The following is a 19,853-nucleotide window of genomic DNA, read 5'->3' on the forward strand; positions in this document are numbered from 1 at the left end:
TTTCGGTCCCCTGTGTAATCTACTGGGTATTCACTTATACTAGAGTCAAGTTTTCTTCCAGCTAACTGTTTCTAAATGTTGAGAACCAAGCGCAAGGAAATATGTTGGTTTTGCCGTGTGCAGAAAATGTAGGGGGAAAGAATGTTAAATCTAACAAACACAGTTGCTTTTAGCATGCCATTTGTAGATTACGCAGATAAAAGGCAGAAAATGTGTACTGACTTCCTTTTTTGTTTGCCTACCGAAAACAGGTGGTCAAAGTTGTTTCGTGACTGATTACATTGTTTAAAATGCTGTGACGGACATTTTGTTCTCACGTGAGCCTAACCCTGAACATTAGAAACTTGCAATCATTTCCATGCTTTTTAGTGTATAGGATGGTGCCACTGTTTCCATAGCCCTTGGGCAACACAGGTGTGCTAAGTAATAGTCCACTAAAAATCACAGACGAGTTTTGACATTTTATTTTTATCTGTCCACTTCTAGGTGATGATACCAGTGCCTTTACTATGCATATCCCACACTCCAACCTCAGGAAACTGTTCCCATAGCGACCTGGTGCCTTAGCAACTGTCACCATAGCAACCATCGCCTCCATAACAACAGGTCATCATAGCTTTCAGTCCACCTAGCAACCATCGCAATGAATCGTTTGAACAACCTCGATACATTGTCAGCTCCCGAAAAGGTTGACATATCGATGGTGAGTTACGATGAACAAGGTCCGCAGTTGCCGCCGCAAGGCTCACCTAGCAATAATACGACATTCGAGGAGGCTGCATCAACGCTACCGCTCGCGCCGTCATTACAGAAGAGCTCAAGATGGCGGCTGGGTCTGCCGCACGAACCGACAATCAAGTCCTTCATCCTCTTCCTCTGCTTGCTAATCCTCTCTCAGGGAATTCTGGTCTCTGGGTACATCAACAGCGTCGTGACCACCATAGAAAAGAGATTCGAACTCCAAAGCACGTCAGCAGGCCTGATCGTGAGCGGATACGAGATCGGAAGCCTTATAGCCGTGTCGTTTGTTAGCTATTTCGGAGGGAAGTCCCATCGACCAAAGATCATCGCGTGGGGCAGCATCGTGACTGCGATTGGTTCATTCATCTGCGCGCTGCCGCACTTCATGTCTGCGCAATATCGCGTCACGCTCACGCATAACTATTCGGATGGAAACTTGTGCAATAACGGGAAGTGGACGGATAACCACACCTCGGCGGAACCAATCGAAGACGAGGAGGTTTGTCGGGACAGGCTGGAGAACTCGCTCTACATCATACTGATCTTCGCAGAAATCCTGATCGGAATGGGCGCGACACCCGTGCTGACGCTTGGGACGAGTTACATCGACGACCACGTGTCAAGGGAAAACTCTTCTTTGTACATTGGTAAGATAATTGTGATCATTAGTCAGCCTGTTTACATCTACTAAAGTGCTTATCTGCAGAAAGATACATTGTGGGTATGTTATAACTAATGCGTCAAAGTTGGGGGATCAAATTTTATCATTCTAAAAAAAAAAGATGAAACTTTATCAGAACCATCTTCTACAGACAGAGTCAGACCTACAGTTATTTTGACTTAATACCTTTATTTGGTTGCAACTTGCATCAGGCATCTCATTTGCAGTTTTCTGTCATGAATATCATGTAAATTCCTAGAATGGAGGGCTGTAAATAAAAAAGAAATAAAGAAATACAGGTTTTGGAACTCTTTCTAAAAAGTGCTATCATTCCCTTCCACCTGCATTTTCTCCTGATATGACACAAAAATCACTTTTAACATTGATGCTATTTTGTTTCCATCCTGTCGTGCTACCGATATTGTGCTCTAATAGGAAAAGCATGTACTCTTGACAACTTTCCTCACTCCACCCAGATGTACAATGTAGAAATGGGTACTCGACTTTGGTTGGGGTCCGGGTAAAAGGAGGTATAGAGGGAAAGGGGTTGGTTAAGCCACTGCAACTGCAGCTAAGGGAATACCTTCAAAACTTCTCCTAACTTTTACAGGAATGCTATACGCCACGGGCGCGCTCGCCCCAGCGCTGGGATTTCTCCTGGGCTCTGTCTTCCTGAACATCTACGTGGACAACACGACCGTGAACATGGACCTGCTCCAGATCTCCCCTAGCGACCCACGCTGGGTCGGCTGCTGGTGGGGCGGGTTCCTTCTCTGCGGAAGCTGCATCCTGGTGCTGGCGCTCCCCATTTTCGTTTTCCCGCGGTCGCTTGCAAAACCGGAAAGTCCGGAACAAGGAAACGAGGTGTTGGAGTCTACAGCGATCAGCGAGAGCAATCTGGAGTTGTCAAAAAGGGAAAGGATGGAACAACTCGAGGAACAGCTTCGCAGTAAGTATGAGAAAAAAGAAACTAATTGTGGTAACAGTTGTAAATACAAGGGCTAAGCTTTTTCCAAACTGCATTTTCCAAAGCAGTATTTTTGAAAGAGGAAAAAAGCGTAGTTTACTCTCGGCTATCATGGGCTATTTTCATCAATATTTTGAACAATGAAACTTAAAGAAGTGTGTCCATGAAGCAAAAAGGCCAAAATTTATGCATGAACTTAAAATAAAATGTTGAAAATGAAAAGCTAACGTACCATCTGGCAGTGTAAACTTGTGAAAAGTTTTTGTCCCTATTTTGTATAACAGGGTCTACAGCATGCTATACACCTTTCTCACGCGGCAGCCATGATAGATCTAAAACGAGTTCAATGAGGCAAACAAAAGACTGTCCATCATAATTAGCAGTTCAACCAAAGATAGCCTGGCAATTAGGAAATAGACCAATAAGAAAATGGCTGCATGTCCATCAAATATTTGCATTATTATGTTTTTATTTTGCATCTCTTGAGACTATGGGATCCGTCTACGCTACTCTAAATTGCTATATCTTTTATATCTATAATACTTATTATTTGATCTTATATTGTGAAAAGTTGTGTGGTTTGGGTGAAAACTAAATGGCAGCTGATTTTAGAAATAAGTTTTGTCTGTTTGCCTCACTGACCTCGTCTTCGATCTATCATGGCCGCCGCGTGAGAAAAGTGTATTATGCATGAGCTTAACTGTTATGCAGCAGCAAAAAGCAAAAGTCAGACAATAATTTTATGATAGAAGTTTCTGACACATTTAAGTCAATGCTGTGAAAAGATTGTCTGTGGCAAGAGCTGCATTTCTTACATTGCAAAAATGCATAGACGCTGTGCATGGCTGTTTGCGATGTGTTCAAAGCTAATATTGGCTGCTTAAACTAAGATAAAGTTACCTTTAAAGTTTGTAGAGTATCACAAAAATTATTTCTAGAAAATGCCATTTTCCATGCCTGCCAAATCATGGTCAAAATTTACAAGTTTGAATAAAAGAAAATCAAGAAACTGACTCAAGTTGAGGATGCAGTTCTTTATGTTTAAATTGTAATGATTCTTGATTTTGACGGATATATTAGAAAAGAAATTTAGTTTCTCAATGTTATTCAATCATGTGACTCTAAGCTAAGTTTTAGCTAAAAATCAAATTCAGTCTTAAGTTTGGATTTTAGTGAGACTTAAAAGTAAATTTGAATCATGATGAAATAGATAAAATTTGAACAAACAAAATCTAATTTTGTACAGAAAGGTTTATAACAAATGCTGAAAAGTCCTCCAGTTCCTTATCAGAATGAACTCTTAGACTAGCTATGTACTACTTGTCTCTGCCTTTTCTACTCTTGTTGATTTTTACCTCTTGTCTGTGACGAATAATTTTCTTCAATCTACAGACCTTCAGCTTTCTCTGTTCTTGGTGGTGCTCCTTTTAGCTGTCATCCTCCAAAGGTACAGTGTTCTGAGAGCACCCACTCTACTACTTATTTTCTCACTACTATGACTCCCTAGCTCTACAGGTGGTTTATGCAGTGATTACTTTCCTCTACCTTCAAAATAAAAACTTTCTCAGTAGTCATTGAATCATCAGCCATGTGTTGAAATCTGTCTTGAATTTAATGCATTTACGTTTGCAGTCGTTTTATAAATTCATTCCGGCGTAGAAAAGAAAGAGGTTCACATTGTTCCTAAATTCACAGTTAAACAAAATCTGAAATGCAAGAAGAGATGACAATAGATTCCAAAATAAAACAGCTGAGAAAGTTTTGAGGTTTACAGTTATTTATTATAATATGATGATTTTTTCATCAAAGGCTGGGATTTGAATTCAGTCACATTGTAGATAGTTTTAAGACAAAAAGGCTAAACATAACTTTCTACATACAAAGTCAGATGCCTTTTCGTGAATAGTTACCAGTACTACTAATACTGTATTCCATGGTCAATCAAATCCTTTCGGGACAAAATTTCCATGAAACCTTGTAGTTTTACGCCCAACCACCTGAAATTTGCATTGAACAACAATATGGATTGTTTTCCATTATTCTTCCATGGAAACAAAATAAACTTTTTAAGTTTCTTTCCATTGTTACTCAAAATGGTTTGTTTGCCTCTATTATGAGATTGTTGTTTTCTTAATGTGGGTTTGGAATGTGACATTTGAAATGCAAAGAACTTGCTTTGATGTGGTTGGCTGGCTGGTCTGTATACATGTGAGGCTTGAACAAAAAGTAGGAATGTTGTAGTATAGACTGTTGCTTGTGCCACTGTCATGCTTCTTCTTGCTTTTATGTAGGTTTAGCCACACCAGTCTTAAGCCCCTGTCACACATGGTTGGGAGTTGGCAGTGATTCAGGTCATCCATGGTTTGGAGTTAGTCTGTAAGGTTGCCTACCCGTCTTTCAAAGTCATCTGCAATTGTCCAGTCAACTGAAACTTTTGTAAAAGATCAAACTCAAGAAAGTTTTATTTTGATTGGATGCAATCAGAGCAGGGAACTGGAGCTAAAGTAGTAGGAGATTTTCCAAGCTACTACCAACGCAACACCAACCATAGTTAGGGAGTTTTCGGGAGCAAAGCGGTAGAAAGGTCTCGAATGTATGACAGGGGCTTTATATGTTACATATTATACACATAATTACATTATATGCTTTATAAGGTTTTAGAAAAATATCTAATAGGAGAACTGTATTGACTGTAGTTTTTACTGTTTTGTGAGCAATTTTTGCCATTTTTCAACAGTTTTCAACAATCAAAACATGTAGGATATGTACAATCTTGATACGGTATGTCATTTGGAAACCTAGTCAGCTACAGTATTAAACATGGCCTAGAGAAAAATTAGGAACCAGTTCCTTTCACCTCATGCATGCTCCATCCAAAACTTGAACAGTTACTAGTTTAGTTTATTTTATGTCATACGTGGGCCGTGATAACACTCGAAACAGGTGTTCCGGACCGGGTGATTATTTTCCGGATCGCACACAGGCTTCCATCGATTAAATAGAACATATTCCAAGCACTCCACTGCAAGCAAACAGAGTTCTTTTGTTCAAAGTTTTCTCAAATCCAATTGATGTTATTAAAGAACAAAGTTGTTCCCGGAGGTTGAAACAACGTGTCAATTTTATCCTCCTTATGAGGTTATGTTTGGCAATTAAATTAGTGGTTTCCGACCTGGGTACAACACGGTACATTTTATATGTACAGTATGTACGTTGCTCTAACATGTCCCTGCCCCCCTCCCCAGGTCTGCCCCGTGCCGTGTGGAGACTGGTCACCAACGTCACCTTCGTCACCATCTCTGTCGCCTGTGCCATGGAAGTGTCCATCGTCAGCGGGTTCCTCACCTTCCTCTCCAAGTTCATCGAGCTGCAGTATGAGAAAACGGCCTCGAGTGCCAACATTTTAACTGGTGAGCAATAAGACTAATCAGGGTTCTAGCCAGCATTTGTCTTTCCATCCTTTGACCAAATTTTGCTGCTTAGGTCGGAAAAAAAATTTGCCCATTCGGTTCTCTGTGACAGACAAAAATAGGTGATGATGATGTATGAAACAAATGACATTTTGCAAAGCTCTCTAGAAATGTAACACAGATGCCATTGAACCAAATGATTCTACTCTACCAGCAAAATTTGCCCCTCAAAATGCAGGAAAAAGCGTTCTCAGATTTCAAAATTTTCCCTGACCCCGTAGGACGGTTGAGTGGAACTTCACTGAAAGCCTCTGGTGCTTGACATGATTTTTGTTTAAAATCCAGGGGACAGAAAAAATTCAGGCTGGCTATAACACTGATACCAATATTATAATAGCAAATCGTTCAAATCGAATGGTGGAGCCCAGGGCAGTACCGTAAGATACAGACCCGGGTCGGAACACGGATATCAAACGTAAATACGGACTGGGTGTGATACATCTTTTACAAGGTGAATTATTCAGTCATTTATAATGTAAAATTGACTCTTTTTACATTTTCAGGCGTTGTCGCAGTGCCGGCGGCATTTATCGGAATCTTTGGAGGCGGGTTCCTCATGAAGAGGTTCAACATCCAGCCCAAACCGGCCGCGGCGCTCACGCTGCTCTGTAACTTCATCTCCCTGCTGCTCATTCTTACCCTGTTCCCGGTGGGCTGCGGCAATCCCAGCATTCCTGGCATCACTGTGCCTTTCTTTTCTGACAGGTAGGGCCCAGGTTTATAGCCTGGTATCCATCTTACTCTAGGAACGAGCGCATTGGATAAGAGTATTCACCTTGCATTCGCTTCAAACCTGACTAAGCCTTGAAATGGCACAGACTACTTTCTCTGCTTAGCACTTTTGAGAGAGAGTTTGGAAGGTTAACAAAAACAACTACCAGTGGACTAGCCCCTACAGTAGTGGCCTGTGTGGTGCAAAGGCTATAAAAACAGAACTGGTCATGCAGCCCTGTAGGCCAATAAACCAAAAGGTCTGAAAACAATTTTAACTTTAAGGATTTAACCTCCTAAAGGATAAGGATTTAAACACTTAGCTCTTGTTGACTTCTTAGATTGGTTCAATTTCCCTTGCCAAACAGTGTGGCAACTGTATAGAGTGAGATAGAAATAGAAATGATGGCCTTGAACATTGCCAATAGTTCCGATTTAGGTCAGAGTTACTGCAGTAAACATTCAAGCATTAAACATTCAAGCATTTTAAACTTTGTCTTCATTACCTATGGGAATGAGAGCTTCTACAAAGAAGCAATTAAAGTCATACATTGTAACATTAAAACTTAACTCACTTCATATTAGAGCTCTGTGTTAACATCTACATTAAATTTTGTTGTTTTCACAGCTCATTAGGGACTGTGAACCTGACCTCCACATGTAACGTGGACTGTGGTTGCCCATTCGAGGGATACGCTCCTGTCTGCTACCAACCAGAACAGCTGACATATTTCTCACCCTGTCAAGCCGGCTGCACGCAAAAAAGTCTAATTCCTGGGACCAAAGTCAATGTAAGTATCATCTTAGTATATATGCATGTACATGCATTCAATTCAGGAAACAATGCGAAACAGTGAATCTGATATACCAAAAAGTTTAATAGATGTTTCCTGCATAAGTAAGTAGTAAAAACATCCACCTTATAACTCATCAAAAGACTGCCAACATTTATGAAACATTACATAATTCCTATGGGAAGATAGGATTTTTCCCCACAAGTCTATGCCTGTCCTTGGTGCTGAACGGTAATTCCATTGGTGTTATTGCAACACTAATTGTCACACTTTTGGTTGTGTTGATGGCATGCAAGAGGTTTGAAGTGACTTTCTTAAGGACACAACAGTAGGGCACAGCCCTAACCATAAGATCACCTTGCCACCATATTGTGTGCTTTTTCAGAACTACTTTCAAAGAATGACATGTGTGGGGTTCAAGCACTACCAACTGACCAGACTAACTGATCTGGACCTTTTAACCTTTCCATTAGTGCATTTGGTTCAGGACTTGGTGACCTGGGTTCGAATTTTGGGATCCAGGAGACTCTACTACTTGTCCTTTGTGTTTCATTTGTATATAAATTGTGTATTTTTGCAGAACTACACAGGGTGCAGCTGTTTGACAGGCAGTGCCGGTGGCTCACATGGACAGATCACGTCAGGAAAGTGCAGCTCAGACTGTAACATGCTGCCTGTGTTCATGCTTCTACTCTTCATCATCGTTCTCATCTCTACAACATCACAGGTCCCCGCTCTCATGGTTACCATCAGGTTAGTAAACAATCACCATGGTTACGGTTAGTAAATAATAAACAATCTCTACAACATCACAGGTCCCTGCTCTCATGGTCACCATCAGGTCAGTAAACAATCTCTATGGTTACTCTTAGTAAATATTAGTAAATAATTACCATAGTTACTCTCATCTCTACAACATCACAGGTCCCCGCTCTCATGGTTACCATCAGGTCAGTAAACAATCACCATGGTTACTGTTAGTAAATACTCTATATACAACATCACAGGTCCCCGCTCTCATGGTCACCATCAGGTTAGTAATCAATCACCATGGTTACTGTTTGTAAATACTCTATATACAACATCACAGGTCCCCGCTCTCATGGTCACCATCAGGTTAGTAATCAATCACCATGGTTACTGTTTGTAAATACTCTATATACAACATCACAGGTTCCCGCTCTCATGGTCACCATCAGGTTAGTAAATATTGTTGATAGATAGTAAATAACTGGTGCGTTTACTGTCAATTTTTGTCATAGTTACTGTCAGTGAACAGTTAAGAAATCATCGTTAAGATATTTCAACACGTAGTAAATGAATGAGCCCGTGATTACTGTTCTTACATGTAACATGCATTGGCATAATACCGGTCATAAGCCTTATACCGGTCGATTAAAAATAGTGGAACTTAAAGAGATCTACACATGCAACAATAGTTATTTCTGAGGTATGCACACTTCGGACATCTAGGTGTCCAATACATAATCTACAAAGCATCGATAACAATGCATTCGAAGACAACAAGGACAATCTTGAATTTCTTTTGGTGACCTACAACTCGTGTAAAAGTGTGAGGAACCGTTGCATAATAGCCCGGATCTACGGCTGAATGGGTCAAATTGAACGTACGCCGCCATTTTCCCGCCATTTTTAATGCTACGGCCAGCAGTAAAGTTTTACGTCATAGCGGTTGTTACGGACCAAAATTAAATGAAAATTCTTGTCAGTATACGCCCATTTTCTCATGACTTTTTGTTTGCTCATGCAGATTTTTGTTTTGTGCAACTGCTAACAGGAAAGAAAGGAACAACAGAGGATGAATAAAGGTACATAGCGGCAGTTAATTGTGCCGTGTTTCGTTCGACCGGTATAGTGCACCCCCTTCCAACCACGCGCCCGTTCTCCGTGCAATTCCGCGGTGTGTTCCAATTACGATATTATGTTTTTAGCAGGACCAGAGAGACAAAATAATTTACACAGAAGAAGAGGCAAAGGTAAGCTGTAACAGCAACATGTAGCTGGAGAAAATGATGCGTTGATCATTTGCCAAATTAGCATTGCTTGAGAAATTGCAGTAAACCGACCGGTATTATGCCAATGGATGTTAGTCACCAAATTTAGATCAGTTGACAATCTCCATAGCTATTGTTGATAAATAGTAAGCAAACGTCATATAGTTCTGTCAATAAACAATAAACAAATATCATGAGCTTCCTTTCAAAATGAAAGTAGATACCATATTAGCCCTCGGTTACTCTTTTATAGCAATAAGCAAATGTCATTACGTACAGTTAACTTTGTCATCATATCTAGAAACATGCTTAGCCTAATAGAATAGTATGCACATGTAGTTCCTGTGAGGGGAAAATAACAAGTGCAGAAACCAACACAGAAGAGTAGGGGTGACCTGGTGTGACTGAAAACACAAACCACAAGTCATGACAAAACCACATTACACCATCAACCAATAGGAAAGACATTGTACCTTGACAGTGACTTTTGTTAACCTATGTGTTAACATGCAGTTTTTCCAAGTTTATGCCTGTCCATGGTGCTGAACAGTAATTCCATTTGTGTTATTGTGTAAGGTAAAATTTCTTCTTTTTTGATCCCAGGTCTGTTAGCGAGGAGGACAAACCGTTTGCATTGGGGCTCCAGATCGTGTTCCTGCGAGCGCTGGGCTACCTTCCCGCGCCGATCTACTACGGGCGCGTTATCGACTCCACGTGTCTCCTGTGGCAGACGGAGTGCGACAGCAGAGGGCTCTGCTACGTATACGACAACATCAAGTACGAGACAACTTTCCAATTCTAAATAGAGTTAAAGGAGTCCTAAACTCCACAAGAGGGTGTTATTTGCCAATAGATATCGATTTTGGGAATAAAACATGCATGCTATTTAACATTATACGATAAAATACTCACTAATCTCAAGTATGAGACAACTTTGAATTTTAGATGTTAAATGTAATTTTCCAATTTTCTTCGATTAATTTATTTTTGCTGGACTATGATGTCATGGTAGAAGGCTAAAGACGTTTTAGACCAGGGGCAGTCAAAGGACTGGGTTAGTAAGTAGGTATAGTTGAGCAGCTAGAGAAGGGGTCTTTGGCTAATAATGCAAACTAAAGCAAAGCCACATTGCAATATTAGCTACTTCAAAAAGTATCATGCTTTGTTTCAATTAAGAATGACATGAGAATTACTTTTGCAGGGATTTGATTTTGCTGTAGGTAAAAAATTAGTGATTTTAGGTCACAGTTGAAACAGTTTAGGTTCACAGTGAAGAGGTTAACTCAAACGCCATGAAGGCTAATTTAAAACCACCCTGATGAAAAAAATTTAAGTCAAACCTTGGGCCACAATAATATTAGATAAGTTGGGTTATCACAAGAGATTCTACTGTTAACACACAGACTTCCATAGATCTAGAATAATTTGAATACACTTAGTAGAAAATTCAACTGACAGATTTGACATCGGAATTGCTTTTACAACAATGCTGAATCCAACATTTCCTGTAAGTGATAACTTTTGATGTTTATTCCAGGTACAGGCACTACTACATCGGCCTGTGTGCAGGACTGAAGGGGATAGGTTTCCTGTTCTTCCTCACAGCTTGGTTCTTCTTTAGACCCAAACGGGAGGATTCCAGTGATGAGATCGCAGATCACGAACTTCCCGGCGACAACATCTCCACAATATCTGGGCATATGGACCATCGTAACGTAGCAGGTAGGAGAAACATTTCCCCCCTTTTGTGTAATGGTCGGGTCTATTTTAGGGTTTACCTAAGGGTTGTTCCATTTTAACATGTCTCTTTTCTAGCTGTAGAACAGGAGACGTTGTAATTTGTAAGGTTTCTAGGTGTCCATTTTTGAATGCTATGATACTTGTTCCCATGGCATTATTATGCCTGACAGTGTCCTTTGGCTTTGTAGTATAGTACAAAGCACCATGCCTGTCCTTGGTGCTGAACAACCAATCTATTATTTTTATTGCAACACTATGCCTGCATCAATACAGTTATTCTTTCTTCACATGAATAATAATTTTTCATGATGCAAGCAGGAATGCAAATTCATCAGATCATCTGTTTATTCTGTGTTTTAACAACTTTGTAGAACAGACAAAAGCAGTTATAGGGATAGGGTTGTGAAAATATGGAAAACGATACCACTCAACATTGGTGATGCACTCACAATCCCTAGGAAAAAATACAACAATTGTTGTGGACAAAGTTTGGTCAAACATTTTCACATACCCATTGAAATGAATGCCTTTTCTATCTTTGTTTGTCTCTAGATTTATTGATTTCATCTCTTTTCCCCTCTTCTTCTCTCTCTCTCTCTTCTGTCTCTTTACAGTTTCATGATAGCTGGTCTGTCCTCTCTCACTTCTCAGACTCTGTTGGTACTTCTTTGCCTACCTTTTTGGGGTCCTCACTGGTAACTATGTATAAACTAATGTAAATATAAACCAACTTGAAATAAGAAAGAAACATACAGTTCCGTTGTGAACAAGTAAGCACAGTGCCATACTGTCAGCACCTTGATTACTGCTATTGCTTGTTAGACATTCAAACGTAATTTTAGGGCCTGAAAGTGTTTTTAGGATATAACAAGTGCTATATGTAAAGTTAACATGCATACAAAAATCGTAAAAAACCTTTAATTTTTTTTAATTCTTGGTATCAAACACCAACCAAATGAACAAATGCCAAGGAAATACATATTGGGCAGAGCTAACTTAACCCTTGTCCTTCTGAGAATTTTTTGCTAATTTAACCCCCCTAAGCTGGTTAGTTAATTAGATCATTGAAACTTGACATATTCTGTGCTACTGCTGCAGATTTACTTCCCCAATCAATGCGGTATGCTGTGGTGTGCCACATTTAAGTGAGAAATGCCCCAAACCCCTGGCATTATATATATCCATCCCATATACAATGTATGTACGGGCTCAGCAGAACAAGGGTTTCATGATGATGATGATGATATTTGTTGTACCTGCAGGTTTGAGGTCCTACATGGCAGGCATAGTCCACTCCGTAGAGTCACTCGACTCGGACTACGTACAGCACCACGGGGGCGGGTCGCGCCGCAACAGCTGGCACCACGACAATCACTATAGCAACCACGACCATCCCTACGACATCCAGTTCGGCCAGCGCCCGCGAAGACTCACGTTGCCGCTGTCGATGGACTCCATGTTGCCCTCGGACCAAAGTATGCTGTCCTTCGTGAGTTTTGAGAGTAACGTATGATGGAGACTGCTCTGTGCATCAGTCAAAGGGAAACTTTGGGGGGGATGCGATCAACCTGAGGGGGTCTCTACTTAATGAGGTAGCCACAGATGTATTTAGAGATTATAAGTCTAGGTCTTTAAACCACTTTCATAGTTTTAAAGATTGTTTCAAAGGCCACACCAAATGAAAAATATCACAGGAAAATTGCAGGCATTTTAGCTTTTGGATTCAAGAAATGGATAACATTTATCTGCAGTTCTGAGATTAGCGTCTTAAGTTTCTAGGATCTGACAGAAATAGTTTCAGGAGCTTCATTGTCCTTAATATTCAGAAAGGTTTTGACAATCACAGTGACGCATTTATCTATCTCCCTGTACTTTTACGAACATCTATGTTGTGTACTTTTAGCTATATCTATGACATGGTCTTAGCGTTGGTGTTTCATGTAGCATTGATCTTAGACAAACTGTCAAATTTTCCAAAATATATGAAATATTTATTCAACTCCTACAAGTTCAAAAAATTGAGAATTTCTTGTCTCAAAACAAAGGCTCTTTAAAACCAGTACTACTAGTTAAATTTGTTTAGCATAGTTCAGAGTATCTTACTTGTTACTCTGATAAAGGGGACTTTCTTCTCAAACTAGTACTAAAAGTTCTTTATCAGACTTACCTATATGTGATATATGTACTTAGCATGGATACAGAGCTATATTGATTATTCTTAAACTATGCAGTACCAAATTATTAATATTAATGCTGCTTGATTATTTGCTTATTACAACCTCAGGAATTCCCGACATCTTCCCAAAAATTTCAGACACCGTATATATTAAACAATATTCAAGTCTTATCAATCAAGGGCTTTTTAAAATAGCAGTGACATACAATGTATATTCTAGACTTAGCTTGTTTAATTTTCTGAAATATTTTGCTAGAAAATCCCAGAGGTATCCCAGAATCCCACACTTATATTCCAGAATTCCAGTGTGCACGTATCCCAGAATTCACCTCCAAAATTGTTCAGATAATGTACTGTACCTTACCGTAAAGTCATAAGATTCATAAACATTGTCCGAGACAATGATTCTTTGTGTTGACTAGTATATTTTAGTTTACTGTCAGTGGTGCTATGGTGCTAGGATTTTTCAGAACCACTAAGAAGATAATCAGGTTCTAACTTCTTCCCACCTTTTGTTCATAATCTTATAGTACTAAATTTCTCCCGGAAGACAGAACTCAGCAAGAAGGGTTTAGATTACATAGAGGAGAATTTAAAATTAAAAAAAGTACTGTTTTGAATAATTATCAATTGATGCAATACTTAGTCTTCTAACTACCTAGCTAAGTACCACTATAATTAAATTTGTTTCTACTTGTACTGTCATTCAGTGTACACCGACTACGATGCATAAAATGCACAAAAACAAAAAATAATTGTATCAGAGGGGAGCATGTCTAGCGAGCATTTAATAATAAGCACACATACCTACATGCATTAATGATATACCAAAAGGGCCAAAATTTACATTGTATGCTCATTTAACCATCCCATTGCTTATCATATCATTTCATCATCAGTTATCATATCTAGAGCACTACTAGATGCATGTAGCTAGGTCCATAGTTTTAGAAATGTGTGCACTACAAAAAGTCTGCAAGACACTTTTTAACCCTCATTCAGCTAAGGTGCAAGTCATTTGAAACCAAATGTGTCTTCAATTTGGTTATGGGTTTTAAAGGTTGCCAGGAAGAAGCTTAAATCGAAGGGCAACATATATCATAATTATTATTGTTGAATAATTATTTTGTTGTTGTACTTTTGAAGAAAAGGCAGGTAATACACTGCTTGTCTTCCAAGCCATTTAGAGCTTTCAGTCTTTTTTTAAGGAAGCAACTTGCTAGGGTTTCTTTCTGGAAAAAAATTAGACAGTTACTGAGTAAGAATCTATATTAGATTCAGATTTCTTTGCAATTTGCACTCATTTGGAGATTATACAGTATTATATTTAATTTCAACTCAATGTTTCTGAAATTATGTCTACTAGGGTATTTGTGATATTACGTAGTTGTAAGCGTGTCATGTTTTGGGGGAGGGGGGCATGTACAGGGTTGTTTACTGTTTTCAATATCTATCTGCAATTTCAGCATTTGTGTTACATCTACTGATATCTCTGTGAGCTACCTCTTCTGAAATCCCACATAAACATAATACACTTTGACAATCGCAGAAAATGATACGAGTAACGGTTTTCATAAAGTTTCCTAAATGCACAATGACAATCTTTACAGAACTATTACAGTTTTTAGAAAGTTCCTGAATAGAAGTTGCCCAAACACTTTCTCAAGGATGCTTCTTCTATCTGCTGCTAAAATTGTCTTAAAGACAACTTAAAGCTTGAAAATATCTAAGACTATTAAAGCTATGCGTCTATGTGCCTTTGGAAAGTATTGTGATCTGTATATTTTTGAAAATTCATGTGGTATGTGTATGTAAATAATTCATCATATCAACAGTAAAACTATGTATTGTTTATCCAGAGCAATTACAATAAACCTTTTCATGTAACGTTACTTAAAAAAACTTTTAAAAACGTATTATGTATGCCATGTTTTAGTCTGTTGCACTATCTGACTTTAAGCTTTGCCAGTATATGTTATACATGTATAAGGATATTGATGACAAATTATTATGCCTATTTATGGTTGCATTATATATGGTAGAGTTTAGCGCCTGACTGTAGTGAAGTGACTTTGCAGATTATTTGATTTGAATGCCTGTCATTTAAGAAATATTATGTAGTTCTATATTACATATAGTTGTATATTACATAATAGGAATTTGGTAAGGGTAGCAAAGGTTTTGAAATTTGAAAAATCTTAAACACAGTATTTTTGAACACTTTTCTCTTGTGTACTGACAAGGTTGGACCGACATGCAAAAGGTCTAAACTCAAATGGCTCCACCCCATTGGGGTTGCCAAAAACTACCCTAAACATGTTTTCTTCCTAACATTTGTGGGCAATTCATAATAGTCTTATGTGGCTCGTGAATGGTAGAAATTTAGTCAGTTGTTTTTCCTTTAGGAATTCTGTTGTTGCATTATAATTACATTCAACAATCGTCTCTATCTATATATTAAAGCAAATGCTTATAGAAGCAAGTGTCTTTTACGTGCAGCCAAAGACAAGGACTATAGAGGATTTAAACATATCATGTCCAGGTATACATATCTATAGAATGATGTGCCTTTGTCTCAACCAACAGAAATAAAGTACAACTATTGCTGACAGGTTTTTGTAGTTACCATGGCAACCCAAGCAGTCTGGAAGGTTACCTTGGCAACTCAAATGGTTGCTATGGTTATTATTAGTGGTTATCAAACCAAACTACACAATGGCAGAGTGGTTACCATGGTAACCCCAACATGGGTAGAGTGGTTATCATGGCAATCCACAGATGTAGAGTGGTTGCTATGGCAACCCATAGTTACCAGTTGTTACTATGGTAACCATGCTTTCCTGATTGCTACGTGCATATCACTTGCAGTTCGCAGTTCTATGTGGAAACTACATTATGATCTATGCTTGCAGAGCTCTGAAGTTTACTACTATTATTATCATACCAAAACAATGTACATTCAATATCTATGATATAAAGTGCCTATAAGAAAATTGAAACTGTAAATAATTTGTCTATTCTGGTATCCAATAATCTAATATATTGAAGGGTGTGTATGTGTATATTTTGGTGGCGATATCCGTTAGAAAAGTTGTAGAATATCTGTTGTATATTAGATGAAAATGATACAACGCTCTTTGTGGAAATAAAGGATGTTTATTCATGTTCTGTGTCTGTTTTCATATTTCATTTTCATGTCTTGTTCATACTAATTGAATTAGAAATACTCAGTCTACAAGATAGATATGGAACACTACAGATATGAAGTACATGTATTCAAAGTTCCGAATTTCTGTGTCCGTATAAGTTATGATATGACTCTGAATAGCAAATCATAGACTGAAGATATATAGTTACGTGTATGTATACATAAAGATGTATTTACAATGTAGTCACTTCACAAGTATATATAAGTATTATAATAGTAAGTAGCAAGTCTAAGTCACTACAGAATTGTGTCTCGCTGTACAAATAAACCAAAACATCTCTGTTTCTCATATGAAATGATACTTTTAAAAATACATAGTATACATAATGACAAACTTTCTGTTTAACAACAAGTTTACAGTAGAGAGTTAGATCACACACATCCCTAAATTTCTCACAAAACTACTTAGACAACTTAACCCTTTACAAATCCAAAAATTCAATTTTTACAATCCAATTTTTCCAAAGATATCAATAGTAACTTTATCAAGAAGATTGAAGCAAATTTGTGTTCTTGCCGAATGAAAGAAAGAATGTTTGAAATAATAAATTTATGAAAATTTCTTGTTGAATCCAGTGGCCCCCTGGAACAAAAAGAAATTGTAAGATTGGCCCCGTACTCCTCTCAGAACAATGTTGGCCCCACATTGTCTTCAAGAAGTTTGGGGCAAAATTAGAATAAAAACAATACAGAATTGGGTGTTGTTCTGAAGAAGGGGTTCAGTTTGTCTAATCGTAATGTGTATCATTGTAGGGATGGTTTAGATTATGAAACAAAAATGAATCATAACATAAACATGTACAGAAATAAATGGATAAATCTATGGTATCGCAAATAAACCTAGTACATACATGTACATAAGGGTAAAATGTACTTACATTATACTTATCATACGTATGTGTACACATGAATATACAGTGAGATCTTCTTACTACTGTATATAATTTTATATTAAGCAATATTTACTTACGTCCATGACACAAACATGTGCAGAAATATATGAAAAAATCTCTGGTATCACAAATAAACCTAGTACATATGAATCAAATTAAAATGTACAATGTCATCCATTATACATATGTTATACATACACATGTATACAGTCAGATCTTCTAACTACTGTATAAACAATTACTTACATCCATAATCTTCATACAGACATACATGTAACATTGTGTGCTGTCCACAAATTCAGCAAATGTCCATTTTGTTGTTGTTTTTTTTCAGATAAATCAATGCTTTGGGAGAAACATTGTTAGACTACTCGAGGAATATTGTTTATATTTGAATTTTTGTTACAAAAGTTTTCTCCAAGTATCCACATTTTGTTTTGTTTTTCTTTTCAGATAAGGCAATGCTTTTGGCGAAGTATGATTAGAATACTCAAGGATCTCTGATGACACAGTTATGTTACAAAAGTAACAAGAAAGTAATGTTACAACCACGGTCATAATCTCTTGCTTTTACAAAAAGAGATAATACAAAGTACAATAATCTGCTGTAATGGAGTGAATGACTGATATGCTGCTTGAAGAATTGATTAATGTTAGCAAAATTCTAACCCTTCACTGTAGAGTTCTGCAATTTTTGCATCAATGAATAAAAAAAGGTTTGAAAGACATTTATGAGAACACTACCATGTTAACAAAATTTTAAGCCTTCACTGTAGAATTCGTTGTAGAGTCACAAGACTGTGATTTTTGCATCCGTAAATTAAATGATAAAAAGATCTAAAAGAAATAGTGGCATGAGATACAGTTACTTTACACATGAACAAACCAATTTGATATAGGAACGAATGTGCATACATGAAGGACGACTAGTGTTGTTTGACAGTACTGGAGTTAGTTCTCTTCCACAAGTGTCGCTTTCCCGTTCTTCACTGCAAAGTACTTCTTGGGAAGTACGGCGGGTGCCTTTAATAGACATCAAAAAGGTTACGTCAGACCATGGTATTGTGTATCAACATTGCATCGGTCATTGTTTCCTAAATGTTCAAGTAACAGAGATATAATTACTGTACCCAGTTTCAGGTTCATTTATCCTTAACCTACATGTCTTCACCTAAACACCACCCTTTAAAAATCATCCGAATATGGAAAGAATTTGACACAATTTGTGGAAAGATGCTCTACACCTTTATTCTGATGTACGTATGGGCTTTCGTAGTTAAGTATCTTCAATATCCTGGTGTACTTATGGGCTTTCGTAGTAAAGTATCTTTACTTCACTATCCTGGTGTGCTAGTACTAAGCTGTGGGGGCGACTGACCTGTTGTTCAATCTCCCACGCAGACAGCTTGCTGCAGCCGAGGTCCAAGGCAGAGGTGTTCACGAGTGCCTCCAGAAAATAATAAACAAACAAAACAACAATGAATAAACAAAGTTTCATGTCATTTTGTTTAGATGACGACACAAGATGATTGACAGTAGAACTGACCACATTAAATCTAAAAATCGCGAAAGGCAAATGTTAAGTTTGTTGTTCCTGACCTGCATCAGCATTGAGTCAATGCTGAACCCGATGTGTGGAGCCTTCTTCTGCATGGTCAGAGCAGGTCGCACGGCGGCGCTAGTGAATGGTGCACGCGCCTCGACATGATCGTTGTAGGCCTGATGAAACAATAAGGATTTATTAATCTAACGTGTAGGAATCACCTGACAGTCACGTTCAATTTTACTACGTTTACTATAACAGTAATCATAACGTTCAATGGAACTGTGTGATCCTTTTCACCTTGAGTATTCACCTATTCTTTTGACTTTTTCCATAAGAATACTGAGAAGCAGTAACTTCTTGAAGCACTGAAGTTTCTCACCTCAAGTAGGTGGAACATGGCAGCCCTTTCTTCCGTCAGCGCGTTGCTGAACTTCCGTCCGGGTGCGCCGCCCAGGTGCAGTGCCGATGAAAGCCACCTGGTGGCGCCCCGGACCAAGGTCGCCATGTCTGTGTTCTCTACTGTGAAACACGTCCGATCTGGTCGGTGCGCAGGTGCCAAATGATGCCTATCAACAAGTCCTTAGCAACAGGGCGTGGCATGGAACGTTACCTTAGTGATCAGGGCGTGGCTCGGGACCGTAGCCATGGAAATGACGTTGTCATAAAGCGTTACCACGGACCATGCCCATATATGGAGGCACCGTTCGGGGTACACTAACAATGGCCGTACGACAGACTAACATATTCTAGAACACCGATGGACGAAAAATTTCATCGAATCTTGAAAAAAAAAGTTTGAAAACTTAACTTTGGTCAAACATATCTCTATTGTCATATTCTCAATTGTATTGTACTATACACCATATGAAACCTTGTTTATTACCCTTTACAATGATACCCCATAAGTTACGATTATTTGTTTGTGAGACAA

The 19,853-nt window shown here is 38.4% G+C and overlaps 2 protein-coding genes across 6 annotated transcripts in view; one reads left to right on the top strand and one right to left on the bottom strand.

Moving 5' to 3' along the window:
• The window catches only part of LOC118404271 (solute carrier organic anion transporter family member 5A1-like), a 29,357-nt gene extending 12,919 nt beyond the window's left edge, over positions 1-16,438 (top strand). For all 5 annotated transcript variants that reach the window (XM_035803331.1, XM_035803336.1, XM_035803332.1 and 2 more), the window contains exons 2-10: positions 487-1,388; positions 2,013-2,351; positions 5,615-5,779; positions 6,343-6,544; positions 7,179-7,341; positions 7,925-8,097; positions 9,963-10,136; positions 10,897-11,081; positions 12,362-16,438. In XM_035803331.1, coding sequence (XP_035659224.1) covers positions 644-1,388; positions 2,013-2,351; positions 5,615-5,779; positions 6,343-6,544; positions 7,179-7,341; positions 7,925-8,097; positions 9,963-10,136; positions 10,897-11,081; positions 12,362-12,612 — 2,397 coding nt within the window. In that variant the 5' untranslated portion in view covers positions 487-643 and the 3' untranslated portion in view covers positions 12,613-16,438. The remainder of the gene's footprint in view (positions 1-486; positions 1,389-2,012; positions 2,352-5,614; positions 5,780-6,342; positions 6,545-7,178; positions 7,342-7,924; positions 8,098-9,962; positions 10,137-10,896; positions 11,082-12,361) is intronic.
• Positions 15,492-19,619, bottom strand: LOC118404272. Its single transcript, XM_035803337.1, has 4 exons — positions 19,302-19,619; positions 18,976-19,095; positions 18,755-18,826; positions 15,492-18,399 (listed from the first exon to the last, which is right to left on the bottom strand). The coding sequence occupies exons 1-4, from the start codon at positions 19,425-19,427 to the stop codon at positions 18,328-18,330; spliced, it is 390 nt and encodes a 129-aa protein (XP_035659230.1). The 5' UTR covers positions 19,428-19,619; the 3' UTR covers positions 15,492-18,327.
• Between the last annotated feature and the right edge of the window lie 234 nt (positions 19,620-19,853).

Source organism: Branchiostoma floridae, chromosome 17 (genome assembly GCF_000003815.2).
Source record: "Branchiostoma floridae strain S238N-H82 chromosome 17, Bfl_VNyyK, whole genome shotgun sequence".
NCBI classification, from domain to species: domain Eukaryota; kingdom Metazoa; phylum Chordata; class Leptocardii; order Amphioxiformes; family Branchiostomatidae; genus Branchiostoma; species Branchiostoma floridae.